Source organism: Periplaneta americana, chromosome 12, assembly GCF_040183065.1.
Source record: "Periplaneta americana isolate PAMFEO1 chromosome 12, P.americana_PAMFEO1_priV1, whole genome shotgun sequence".
Lineage (NCBI taxonomy): Eukaryota > Metazoa > Arthropoda > Insecta > Blattodea > Blattidae > Periplaneta > Periplaneta americana.
In genome coordinates this window covers 87,912,445-87,926,805 of record NC_091128.1, presented here as the reverse complement: position 1 = coordinate 87,926,805, position 14,361 = coordinate 87,912,445, and the positions used below count along the sequence as shown (strand labels likewise).

At 36.7% G+C, this 14,361-nt stretch overlaps 1 protein-coding gene across 1 annotated transcript in view; it reads right to left on the bottom strand.

The window, feature by feature from the left end:
- Positions 1-14,361, bottom strand: part of dysf (dysfusion) — a 1,258,166-nt gene that overhangs the window by 811,735 nt on the left and 432,070 nt on the right. The window contains exon 2 of the mRNA XM_069841720.1: positions 585-766. Coding sequence (XP_069697821.1) covers positions 585-766 — 182 coding nt within the window. The remainder of the gene's footprint in view (positions 1-584; positions 767-14,361) is intronic.

Genomic DNA, 14,361 nt, shown 5'->3' with positions numbered 1-14,361 from the left:
AAATTTTCCCAATTATTACCAGTAATATGAAATAACCACTGTATTATTTACGTTACAAATTATGTGGAATTATGTAAACACGTATAACTCATGTGAATTGTGAGGTTAAATCCTACCAGGTAGCCTGCTTTTCTCTTAGAGAACTTCCGTCAGTACTTTTATTCTCTAATATGGATGCATAATTGCTAACGAGTTCTAAAAGAATTCCCACTTCGAACTGTGAGAAGTTCGGTGCTCTTTTCTTTTTTTCTTCCATGATTATTGAAACTTGTTATTTGAAAACTGCGAGGATGTTTGAAACAGTCCGACAAACAAAAACGAAGCGATAATTGACAGAGTGCGTTCGTTCGCTGTTTTATACGCGGTAACCTAGCGCTCAGATGATTCTTCTCAAGCGAGCGTACCGTCAGCTGACGGTACTGAGTTGATCGAGGGAAAATGTCGGTGCACCGCATCTGTAACTTGATCATTATTGTCAAGAATTAACTAGGTTTCCGTGATTGCTGATAAACGGGCTAGATGATCGAGAATGGTGCACACGGCCATAAGCTTAGCTGTTAATATAATCTGGCATGAAGACTCACCCTGCTGGAAGTAGTTGGCTTTGCGTACGTAGACGCACACGAGGGCCATGAGCTGCAGCTGGGACAGCCGCTGTCGTGTGGACGGAGGAAGCGGCAGCAGGTCCCGCAGATTCGCGATCTCCGCGTTGATCAGGTCGCGGCGCAGCTTGCTGGCGCCCTTGGTGGACTTGCTCGCGTCGAACCTGCACACAAAGATGACAGTTATTTATGGATTTAGCTACATGTCGTAACAGCTATTGTATTTCTGCAGAAATTTCAGAATTTCAACGATAGTATAAACGACGTAAGCTGCCAAAATCTCACAAGTCGAATAGTAGGCGTACATGCTGTGTTCCTTTGGAAGTTCAGGATATGGACAGGCAAATAACAGAGGGGGAATGTAGAGATAAAGTTGCTCTGGAGATCCAATCGATGATCAAAACAAATTGGGGAACCGAGTTATACGTCTATGGAGGAAGCAGAGAAGGCAGACTGGGCTTAACCTGGTGTCGTCCAGGACATTGGAGGGCACTTAAAATCGTCAACGAAGAAGGGGCGAGAATATGTCCTCTTTGCGGTAGAGGCGAAACATCACACCATATTTTATCGAAGTGTGAAGCCACAGAATCTGTGAGGAAACGACTCCTGTCAGAGACCTTCATTACATCTAGCAGGGGATAATTGGCGACATACGAAATATTAAATAACGCTACATTCTGTGAGAGTGTGGGAAAATTTATGGCAAAAGTTCGACAGCTGAGGGTGGAACTGACTGAGGGGGAGGGGGCCGAGGAAATAAAGGGAAGAGTTATATTTTATTAGTATTGTAATGAGTAGTAGTAAATAAGGTAATTAGGGGATAATGTTCTTTTTGTATTTATGGTGTTTTCTTTCTTCTGTCTGTTTTTCTATTGCGTTTGTATATGTTTTTTATGCCTTACCTTTATATTTATTATTTGGATTATTTATTGCAGTTTGAATAAGAAACTGAATTGAATTGTTTATATAATATTATATGTTACACTATGTTTCTTTTCTTGTTTCATATCTTACATTTATTTTATTTTTTTATTATTTTTGTGAAATTTGGTACGAAGTTAGATTAGTTGTAATTGTGACAATTAATGATAACGGTAGTAATAATAACAATTATTGTTGTTTTACTATTTTATTATTAGTAGTATTATTTCTGTTTTTTTTTTTAAGATTCAAACTGTGCATAGTTACAGCAGGAATGGCCATACGGGCTCGTGCGAAGGATCTTGTGTACATGAGTTTGTATAATTGTGTATCAATAAATGCACTTCATTCATTCATCTTTTGGAAGTTCATTCCAGAACTGAAAGAATTGAGAATACATAAGCAACAAATTTAATTTTGTTTCAAATACACGATCAAATTTAGGCGATTCCTAATAAATAAACATAACTAATTACAAAAATATAATAATAATAATAATAACAATAATAATAATAACAATAATAATAATAATGGCGTTAGAGGCCTGTAACGGGCCAGACCGACCAGCCCGCCGTTGGTCCCACGCCCACATGCCGAAGCAGAGGTGGAAGATCATCCAACCAGAATGCAGGTATCGTGTGGTTAGCACGATGATCCTCCAGTCCAGTCGTTAGAGCTGGCTTCCGTAACCGGATGTCGCTACCTATCGTAACTTCCCAAGTGCACCACGATGCTGAGTGGGCACCGGTCTACACACTGGCCGAAATTTCATGAGAAAATTTCTTCCCCTATGAGGCCTCGAACCAGGGAGCAATTTTAATTTTCCCCACACATAAAATTACAATGGTGTTAAGTCTGGTGAACGTGCAGGCCATTTTGCGTCTTCATGCACACATACACATAAAGGAAACAGTACAACGAGTTGAATATTTGTTTAAATTCGATTTGTACCGTTCAAACTGTATATTGGGGCAATCCAGTAGTTCATCGGTTCATTGAAGTGAACTAATTTTTCTTAATCTTTGAACTTCAACAATTATAATCAATGGCCATCAAAACACAGTTGTTATATATGTATTCAAACGTATTATTAAAGGGTAAATAATAAAACATATCAAACCATTTAAAATAATGAAGTTGGCTTCCATATTTCTCTACACCAGCACTTATTAAACAAATATCTATACCACAATATGTCCCCCTTCACGCCAAGCAACTTTTGTCTGAAGATTTGTCTCTTATCACTAAAAATGGGCGTGCTATTCAAGTAGCCTGTTTTAAATGACGCACCCCGTAAAATACATACAAATTATTATTATAACAGCTAGTTTAGCCTATCACTGACGAATAGAAAAACTTGTGAACTTGTTAGAAACAAAGCCTTTCTAAGTGCTTACTGTATTATGCAATAATATAGGTGATGTTTGGAACCTGTGTCCCAACTCTCATATTCAATTATTATCGACCAACTCTGAAAACATAATCATCACCGTCTCCTGTATGTGCATCCCAATGCCTGTGGGGAGGATCATGAACGTTATATTCAGAGCATCATTTCGTTTTGTTTGTGACTGTAACTGAGGACATAACCGCTTTGTTCAAGTTCTTCTACCACAACTGTTTGTAACAGAATCTCATTTTAAATTGTCATCGAGTTCAATGAATGCATTTTCTTGTAGAAACACGAGGAGCACGATGAAATTCATTACTGCCATCAGTTGAGACAGAATAATTAGAAACATGGAAATAAATATATTAATTTGAATTCAACTTAACCTAAAAACATATTTAACGTGTGTATAATAGCATTTCACCACAAACGGCAATTAAAAATTAACAAATATCTGTATAAATAGAATGAAAATAAACTTGACTCACCATTTTACTTGTCAGGAGAAACTTTTCTCTTCTTTTCTTTCGGTAATATTTTCTTTAGACTTCAGTTAATATGATTAAATAGAGAAGATTCATCAGTTATATTTAAATTAAAGTTAAGACTAAATAACCTAAAGTTAATATTTATACAACTAAAAATTCGCAGTTTAACCTGATCTCTCAATCTCAGGTTAATTATTTACACAAGTGTCTCTAGAAACTGTGTTAAGACATGTTTCTCGGGGTACTCCCTTTCCCCACGCCGCCGTAATCAAGAGTACTGCGTATTTGCTTTTATATAAAGGCAATAGGCAACAAGTAGTGGATTGTTAGAAAGTAGCCATCAGTAGAAGCAGCTTACCTTCCCTTCTGTTTGTGGGCAACATTAACATGCAACAGGGTTTCCAATTCCGGGATCAGTCATCGAGGATAACCAAACAATAGCAAGATGAGAAACTTGAAACGCCCAATCCGGATTCTGGACGTACCAGAAGCACCGGGTAGGTAAATGTGTTTACCGAAGGCGATGTAACTTAACGTCAAGCCTGTCTGCTTTTAGTCAAGAAGCCTCAACTCCTGCCTGACGTTGCTTAGCATTCCTCATTCCCTTCGGGTGAAAACTGGGATTGTAATTAAAATTACTCTACGTGGGCCCCTAGAACTTACACACTTCCAAAACGGCGGCAAGAACTGCAGCTCAAAGCGAAAGTCAAGTATTTCATTCTTAAGCAACATTTATCAGCGGAAAACACAATGTCAGGAATATGAAATACATTGCTTTTCTTTGGAACAATATTCTGACATGGAAGTATCAATCACCTAGTGCATATATACGTAGTTCGAAATCATGCAGGCGTTCTTTGAAGCTAGATCGCTTCTTTAAAATTATACTAGTCTACCGCTGTGGAGTAACGGTTAGCACATCTGACCGTGCAACGAGCGGGTCCGGGTTCAAATTCTGGTTGAGGTTTTCTCCGGAGTTTTCCCTCAACCTATTGAAGCAGAATTGCTGAGTAAATTTCGGCGTTGGACCTCGGACTCATTTCGCCATCATTAATTCACATATCATCATCATCATCATCATCAACATCATCATCATCCTCCATACCACAGCCCGGATTAAGTTCACAGTACGGCATGCTGTACTTGTACAAGAGCGCGATCGTTCGGCAACCCAATCATTCACAGAATATAAGCGGTAAACACAATAAGCCTCAGGCTGCAGTGTAAACCTACGGGTACTTCTTTCGTCGAAGAAAAAAAAAGTATACCGTTGAGCAACCTTAAAATCCCTATACTTTAAACTGTGATTTTAAAAAATGTGACAGAAGACTCATTGAATCTCTATAATTGCGTGAAATGTTTATGCTGTTCATAAATATTTTTATGAGTAAGAATGGGATTCTTTTTGTTTGTAATTTAACGACGCTATATCAACTACTAGGTTATTTAGCGCCTATGGAATTGGTGATAGTGAAATGGTTTTTGGCGATATGAGGTCGAGGATTCGCCATAGATTACCTGACATTCGTCTTAAGGTTGGGAAAATCTCGGAAAAAACCCAACCAGGTAATGAGCCCAAACGGGAATCAAACCCGCACTCGAGCGCAACTCCGGATCGACAGGCAAGCGCCTTAGCCGACTGAGCTATGCCGGTGGCTGGCTGGTTGGGATTGTAAGGATGTTTGAGATTTGAAATAAAATTTTGATATTTCTTTTAATTTCTGTCTCTATTTTCCCCGCATTTAAATTTAAGAAGGCAGCAATTACTTCATAATTACTTCCCATTCCATGAGGCTTGGTTTCGAAACAACAATGTGACTGATAGTCGAAATTATTTTATATATAGGTCTATAACATATCTGGATCAATATTTAATATTACAGGAGCTACGCATTCTTACAGGGACTTTGACTATATCTTTGTTGTACTATATAACAAACAATAATAATAATAATAATAATAATAATAATAATAATAATAATAATGGCTAAAATATTGTAAATAAATGCAGTATTTTTTATCATTTCACACATAGGGTTCAATATTATAAGTTTAGTTTTTTTAGTTTTTGAGTTACCACAAGTTTAAGGGGAGTGGGTTGTGATACCTATGCAATTAAAGAATTTGAGTACAGAACTATTAATTACATAATTAAAAGGTTTTTGTGCATTGTAAACTATTGTCTAATAAAGAAGGAATAATCATACCTCAGAACAAATTTGATTTCATTGATATATTTGTCAAAATTGTCAAAAATAATTTCTTGTTACTTTGTACCCCATCTCCCCCTATATGCTATTAGGAGCATTATTATGGTATTGTAAAGTCTCAATTTTGCTTTCCTGGATAATAATTTACTTTTGAATATTAACATATTTCTTTCTTTTAATTTCATCAGAATATTTCATTCTTAATTTTTCTATCCATGAATTCAGACATTTTCTATTGGTAATGAATGGCATCATAAATCTAAATCTAAAGCGAGAAACGTTAATCGTTAAAAGAATCTCATTCATAATCAGTCTGCCACAGGCTATTTCATGATGACATGCTCTTGAAGTCTTTATCGAGAACATATCTCGATCTTAAATCGATCTCAGGACTTCTCCTTTCTCTTTTTGACCGAGCCAGCTTCGCAGAGCAGAAGTAGCGATAACAAAATCTGTTAACATCGAAGAGCAGTTGTAGAATAGCTTCAACTACCACATAAAAGTCCACATAATAACAAATTCCATTTTGTAGTACAAACGCATTTTATGAGACCGCTGACCTTAGATTCAAATTGTATTGCATCACCCAGTAGCAGAACACAACATTGTTCCTGTCTTGGAATTCCTCTATCACAAATATTTGTTTCAGGCATACAGGAATGTGCTCGTGTTTGTTTTTCAAATTTTTATATTACGTGCATCCATTAAACAGCGGGACCAACTTTTGTTGTCGGGACATAAAACGGAGGACCCATTGAGGCGCTGACACACCGTGTGAAATACGTTCTTGTTTGATTGAACAATTTATTGCCGATAAAAACGCAGCTTCAGACGTGATGCTCGGCATAAATCAAGAGGTTCTCAATAAGAGAACTTTCATAAAACAGGGTTTTTATTCCTTTACAGCGTATTTTAGATAGTTCTACTGCTCAAAGGAGAAATGTAAGAAAAGCAAGAGAATATAAGTGCCAAAACATTACCACGGCTCGCGTGTAAGAAGCACATGAAGCTCTATGAAATTACACAGAACAAGGGCCTGAACCACATAACGAGTCTGATAAACTATCTTAGATTTTCCAAATTCTGACATGTTATCCCTTGGAGTGTAGAATGGGATAGAATAGTCATAGGTTGGGCACTAATGCAAGCTGAATTTCGCCACACACCACATGTTCCTGTTGAAATTGCCAATCTATAATACCCATATAATTCGTATTATTACATTTTACTTGTCCATTTTCCTTTCTCATCAATTCGCACTATTACATTTACTGTCTATTTTCATTTCTCTCTTTTTATCACACTTTCCTTACTCTCCCTTCCTCTCATTTTCCTTTCTCTGCCGTCTTTTCATTTTCTTTTCCCTCTCTTCCTCTCATATTATTTCCCTCTCTCTCCTTATTTTCTTCCCTACGCTCTTCCTACCATTTTCATCTGTTTTCTTCCGGTTTCCTTTCACTTTTAATTCCTTTCTCTCTCTTCTTCTCATTGTTATTTTTCTCTTTTACTCTCATTTTCCTTTCTCTACCTCGCATTTTCCTTTCTCTTCGTTTAATTTTCCTTTCTCTCTCTTCCTCTTATTTCACTTTCTCTTCCTCTCATTATACTTTTTCTTTCTTCCTCTCATTTTCCTTTCTCTCTCTTTTTCTCTTTTCCTTCCTCTCCTTTTGTTTGATTTTCCTTTCTGCATCTTCCTCTTATTTTCCTTTTTTTCCCTTCGTCTAATTTCCCTTTCTCCCTTTTATTCTCAATTTAATTTTTCTCTGATCATCTCATTTTCCTTTCTCTTTCTTCCTCTCATTTCACTTTCCCTTTCTTCCCCTCATTTTCCTTTTATCTCATTTTCCTTTCCTCTCGTCTTCCTTTCACTTTCCTCCTCTCATTTTCCTACGTCTCTATTCCTCTTATTTTCTTTACTCTCTTCCTTTCGTTTTCCTATCTCTCTCTCCCTTCCTCTCATTTTCCTTACTCTCTCTTCCTCTCATTTTCCTTACTCTCTCTTCCTCTCATTTTCCTTACTCTCTCTTCCTCTTATTTTTCTATCTCTCTCTTCCTCTTATTTTCTTTATTCTCTCTTCCCGTCATTTATATATCTTTCTCTTCCTCTCATTTTTCTATCTCTCTCTTCCTTTTATTTTCTTTACTCTCTCATTTTCTTTATACTCTCTTCCTCTCATTTTTCTATCTCTCTCGTCCTTTTATTTTCTTTACTCTCTCATTTTCCTTACTCTCTCTTTCTCTTATTTTCTTAACTCTCTCTTCTTCTCATTTTTATAACTTTCTCTTCCTCTTATTTTCTTTACTCTCTCATTTTCGTTACTCTCTCTTCCTCTTATTTTTCTATCTCTCTTCCTCTTATTTTCTTTACTCTCTCTCCCTCTCATTTTTATAACTTTCTCTTCCTCTTATTTTCTTCATTCTCTCATTTTCCTTTCTCTTCCTCTCATTTTCCTATCTCTCTCTTCCTTTCATTTTCTTTACTCTCATTTTCCTTACTCTCTCTTCCTCTTTTTTTCTATCTCTCTCTTCCTCTTATTTTCTTTACTCTCTCCTCCTCTCATTTTCCTTCCTCTCTCTTCCTCTTATTTTCTATCTCTCTCTTCCTCTTATTTTCTTTACTATCTCCTCCTCTCATTTTCCTTACTCTCTCTTCCTCTTATTTTTCTATCACTCTTCCTCTTATTTCCTTTACTCTCTCTTCCTCTCATTTATATATCTTTCTCTTCCTCTTATTTTCCTTACTCTCTCTTCCTCTCATTTTTCTATCTCTATCTTCCTTTTATTTTCTTTACTCTCTCATTTTCCCTACTCTCTCTTCCTCTTATTTCTCTATCTCTCTCTTCCTCTATTTTCTTTACTCTCTCTTCCTCTCATTTTTATAACTTTCTCTTCCTCTTATTTTCTTTACTCTCTCCTCCTCTCATTTTCCTTACTCTCTCTTCCTCTCATTTTTCTATCTCTCTCTTCCTCTCATTTTCTTTACTCTCTCTTCCTCTCATTTTTTCTACTTTTCTTTCCTCTTATTTTCCCTTCTCTACCCTCCTTTCATTTTCCGTACTCTTTCTTTCTCTAATTCTCCATACTCTTTTTCTCATTTTCCTTACAGTCTCTTCCCTCATTTTCCTTCCCCTCTCTTGTTTATATTTTTCTTCCTCTCTCTTCATTTTAATTTACTTTTTTTTCCTTCTAATATTGTATCTTTCTCCGCTTCGTCTTCATCATCTCTTTATTCTTCTTTCTGTTCTCTTCTTCTCGTCTTATTCTTCTTCTTCCTTCCTGTCTCAGTTTTGTCATCCTCATATTAATTATCCTCCTTTCTTCTGTTTTCTTTCATCTTCTTTTCCCAATCCTTATTTCTTATACTCTAGTTTTTCTTGTTTTGTTTTCTTCCTGTTCTGGTTTCTTCATATCTTACGCCATATAAAGCTGAACTAAGAGTTTGTGCTAGTTTGTGATCTTTCAATGTCTCTCATTTCAGATATGCGGCAGTTTAGTTACTTGTACCTCTGAAATTTACCAGCCTACAAACAATGCCAAAAATGTTAAACGAACATAACATGCAATGCGATGGTTGAGAAGTAGCAGGAAGCAGGATGCGCTCTGGCCCCCGACTACTTCTCAAACTTGTTTGCCACGCAGCACCTCTGATTGTCAAAATCAGCTTGAGAGAAAAAAGGAAAAGAAAAACTTCAATATATAACCCAAACCACAATGTAACCAGCTGAAACAAAAACATTTAAAAAGGCGCAGCTTACAAAAAAAATGATGCTGTCCTAAGAACTTCATTTCTCCATGTCTCAGCCTAGCAGTTCGTTTAATGAAAAATGTAAGCGCTGTGGCTGAGGTGAATGTTTGTTGTACAAATAAATCACCGGGACTTGGACTTGTCGGGAGCCACTGCGGCTGCTACTACACGTGTGCCATCAGCAGATGAGGGACAATCATTATTTGTCACGACCGTGATGATCCTGCAGCGGCCGATACATCACAGCTTGACGGAAACCAACCGGGGTTCGATACCCATGCAAATTCTACCATAGCTCCAGTACGGCCACAAAACTAATTGATCTACTTTCAGTAGTATATCATAGTTACTAGGTATCTTGATATAGGTGGATTCTCCGAATTTCCCTAGTGGAATCTCGAATCCCGATTAAAGACAATCGGGATTGATAAAAAAAAAAAGAGGTAACCCAGCTGATGGCCATAAGACAATACTACTTGCAAGATGATATTTCTCAGAGTTCTATTGTAGTACGGTATTCATTAATCCGTTAAGTACGCTCACAAGCAAACGTTCTGATGGAGGCAGATAAAAAAGTTAATTTATTTTCTTCCACCATGTTAATAATGTCAAATGAAGTGCTTATACCAATTTTGGCCACTCGACCGCAATTACGAGGCCGTCCAGAAAGTGATTTTCCCTGGGGCCGTTTATAGAAATAAGCACAATTGCATATAAATATTTATTGAAACAGATACAGCAATTGTTGAGCTATTTGTCAACATATCCCCGATTGGAATTGAAACATCTGTCATACCATGGTATCAATTTTTGTGTCGTAAAAGTCAGCCGCCTCAGATCGGAACCATCGTTTGACTGCGTCTGCACCTCTCTCTGTCGATCCCATGATATGAGAAATGTCTCAATTCCGATGGAAAATATGTTGAAAAATAGCTTAACAATTGCTGTGTCCGTTCCAATAAATTTGTCCAATGATTTTTTTTTCTGTTAGCGGCCTCTTGCGAACTTATTTTCTTACGGCCTCGTAATTGCGGTCGAGTGGCCAAAATTTGTATAAGCACTTCTTTTGACATTATTAGACTAACATGGTGGAAGAAAAAAAAATTAACTTTTTTATCTGCCCCCATCAGAACGTTTGCTTGTCAGTGGCGAAAAAAACAGCGTTTTTTTTAATATTTTACACTAATGACAGACATTATAATATAGTCTATTAATTGTGTTTCATAGTTCAGTAAACTATTTAAAACATACGTAGATTCATCATTATAGGTCATAAAGAAAAGAAAACTGAAATGATTTGGACATGCCAAAGATGATGATGGAGTGCGAAACAGAGGGCAACAGAAAACGGGAAAAACGTAGGGAACAATGGCTGGAAGAGATCCGAGGAAGTTTGGTTACAGAGTATCAACCGAAAAAGACACGGAGGAAGATGATGATGGAGTGCGAAACAGAGGGCAACAGAAAACGGGAAAAACGTAGGGAACAATGGCTGGAAGAGATCCGAGGAAGTTTGGTTACAGAGTATCAACCGAAAAAGACACGGAGGATAGAAACTTGTGAAGAAATAGAATTGCTAATAGGTTGTAGGAAAATTATTGTACTGTAGAAAACTCCTATTATTATAATTATTTTATCATTATTATTATTATTATTATTATCATTATTATTATTATCATTATTATTATTATTATTATTACTATTATTATTATTAATACCTTTCACGAATGAGGCCTTTAGACCTGTTTCAGCCCCTTCCAGTGGTCATTTGAAAATTTTGCGTGGTATTCCGCATCGTTTTGGTCTGTTAGACATCGCTGGAATTCTAGTTTTGTTCCTTCTCGATAGGCCTACACGTTGTAGCTAATGGACATAGATGTATAATTGTTAATTTTCTCTTCAGATGATTCAACATTTAATTCTATTAAAATGTCTTCGTTCCTATTTAAATCTAAAAGAGTACGTATATCCTGGTGTTCCTCTGAAACATTTCAATCTTTTGTTATCCCTTTATTTTAGAACCGAAATTTCGCTTTAGTATAGAAATATAAGGAGGGATTAGAGTATTGTAGGACTATATTTTTGTTCGAAAAGATTTTTGTACTAAATTAGGTTTTAGAGTGTTACTTATTATTATTATTATTATTATTATTATTATTATTATTATTATTATTATGTCCTCTTTGCGGTACAAGCGAGACATCACACCATATTTATCGGAGTGTGAAGCCACAGAAGTTCTGAGGAAACGATTCCTGCCAGAGTCCTTCATTACAACTGGCAGGGGGCACTTGGCAACATATAATATATTAAATAACGCTAAATTCTGTGAGAGTGTGGGAAAATTTATGGCAAAAGTTCGACAGCTGAGGATGGAACTGGCCGAGGAGGAGGGGGCCGAGGATATAAGGGGAAGAGTTATTTATTAGTGTTATAATGAGTAGTATTAACACTGAGCGAATGAGGTAATTAGGGGATAATGTTCTTTTTGTAATTATTGTTTTTTTCTATTTGTTTTTTTATTGCGTGTATATATGTTTTTATGTTTTACCTTTATATTCATTATTGGATTATTTATTGCAGTTTTAATAAGGAATTGAATTGTTTATATATATATATATATATATGTTTCACTGTGCTTTTATCCTTCATACAGCATCTTATATTTATTTTATTTTTATTATTTTTGTGAAATTTGGTATGAAGTTAGATTAGTTTTAATTGTGATAATGATAACGGTAGAATTAATAACAATTATTGTTGTTTTACTATTTTATTATTAGTATTATTATTTTTGTTTTCTTTGAAGATTCAAACTGTGCATAGTTATAGCACGAATGGCCGTACGGACTCGTGCGAAGGATCTTGTGTAATGAGTTTGTATAATTGCGTATCAATAAATACACTTCTTTCATTCATTACTTACTATTCTTAAAATGTATGAGATCTTGTGATTTCCTTATCTTGGCCTATTTGTTTTTATTTTCATATGATATATTGCATCCCAATGTAATTAGAATAGGTACATCGTGTACATTGTTTAGTATCAAACCCCCTTTAAAGGTAAAAAGAGAATTTAACTTGAAGACACATTTTACTTCTATTGATTATATCAAAGCTTTTGACAAAGTTAAGAGAACTGGTAGAGTTTGGATTAATTTTGCTCAGGATAGGGACCGATGGCGGGCTTATGTGAGGGTGACAATGAACTTCCGGATTCCTTAAAAGCCATTTGTAAGTAAGTAAGTATAGGCCTAAGACCTTGCAATCAGAATGTTGGTGCTTTCGTTTTCGAAAATCGATTGGTATTTAATAGATTTTGAGACTCGTGGGGAAAGATCTATTGAAGTAATCTTATTAATTATATTTTCGGAGAATGTGCTGATGTCAAATATTATCGACACTTTCTTATTTAGATAAAATTTCACTCCACTTGCACCATACATACCCTGCGGACTGATATACTGTCACGATGCAAACTAAGATATAAAGAACCTTGACATTGTAGGAATGCACAAAGCGATAAGAATGTTTCAACATTTGGTGGAACCAGTCCAGTATGCTAATGCTATTCTGTCATGTGTGATGCCGCCAGTTCCAATATCGCTCCATGCCATCACCATGGTGACAATACCCTGCAATTACCAGACACTCGTGCCTCTGAGCAATCAGCAAAAAACTATTCACTTCACTCCCCTCATATCGAAGAGATGGTGAAAGTTTGGGTGGAGGAATCTTATTACATCCCTAGGGGATTCGTTATGTTGTGAGGATGCGGGCCCGGGAAGAGTGTGTGTTCAAAGCTTGCATGCATGGCACATGCTTAAGTCATTTCAATTTTATTGCACTTCTAACAAATAATTACATTCGAATTAGAAAAAAAAATATTATTCAAATACTAGCCATTTAGAAGATTTCATTTCTCCTTTGTTGCGAAACTATAACAAGATATTTAGACATATAATTCCACGCGAACTTCTTTAAGCCAAGTAAGTTTCATGATCTACAATTCATTCATTTATATATTTTTCTGTCCAAGGGGAGGTCTTTTACTGCAAACCCAGCATTCTCCCACTTTTCCGAATTCCTCTTAGTCTCCGCTTACGACCCATACATCTTAATGTTATCTGTCATTTGATATCTTCTTCGGTCCCTAACTTTTCTCTCATTCACCATTCCTTTCAATGCATACTTCACTAGGTACTTTCTTCTTAGCAGTGACTCAGCCAATTTCTTTTTCTCTTCCTACTCAGTTTCAGCGTTATTATTTCTTCACCCACTCTTCCCAGCACAGCTTCATTTCTTACTCCGTCTGTCCATTTCACACGCTCCATTCTTATCCATGTCCACATTTCAAATGCGTCTAGTCTTTTTTTCCACTTCATCGTAATGTTTGTTCATGTTTCTGTCCCGTACACTGCCGATCACTACGGTGGCTGAGTGGTCAGACCTCCAGCCTGTCGTGCAGGGGGCCCAGGTTCGAGAACCGGTCAGGTCTGTGGCACGTGTTGAAGACAAGGTCGCAGTTGGGGGTTTTTCTTAGGGTTTTCCCTCCTTTTCCCCCATACCAGACATCTACATTATTCCGCCACCGTTACTCCATTTCTTTATCATTACATAGCATTCCCCGATCGCTGGCTGGCGACGCACGGAGGAGGCTGGCCTAGGAGGGACTATCTGCTTGATACCTGTGTACGCAGCGAACATTAGTGTAGTCAATCGGTGTGGGTTTGGGAACACACCTACCTTGAGAGTTAGAGCAATAGATCTTACAGATCGCAGTGCTGGGCCATAGTGCCCACTCTCGTAAATTCCATTTCAATTTCATTTCATTCTCATACAATCACACAGTCCACACAAAGCACTTCAGTAGTCTCTTCCTTAGTTTTTCCAGACGTCCGCAAAAGATGCCCCTTTTCTATTAAAAGCTTCTTTTGCCATTGTCATCCTCCTTTCGACTTCCTGGTAGCACTCATGTTAACGCTTACAGTACACCCCAAGTATT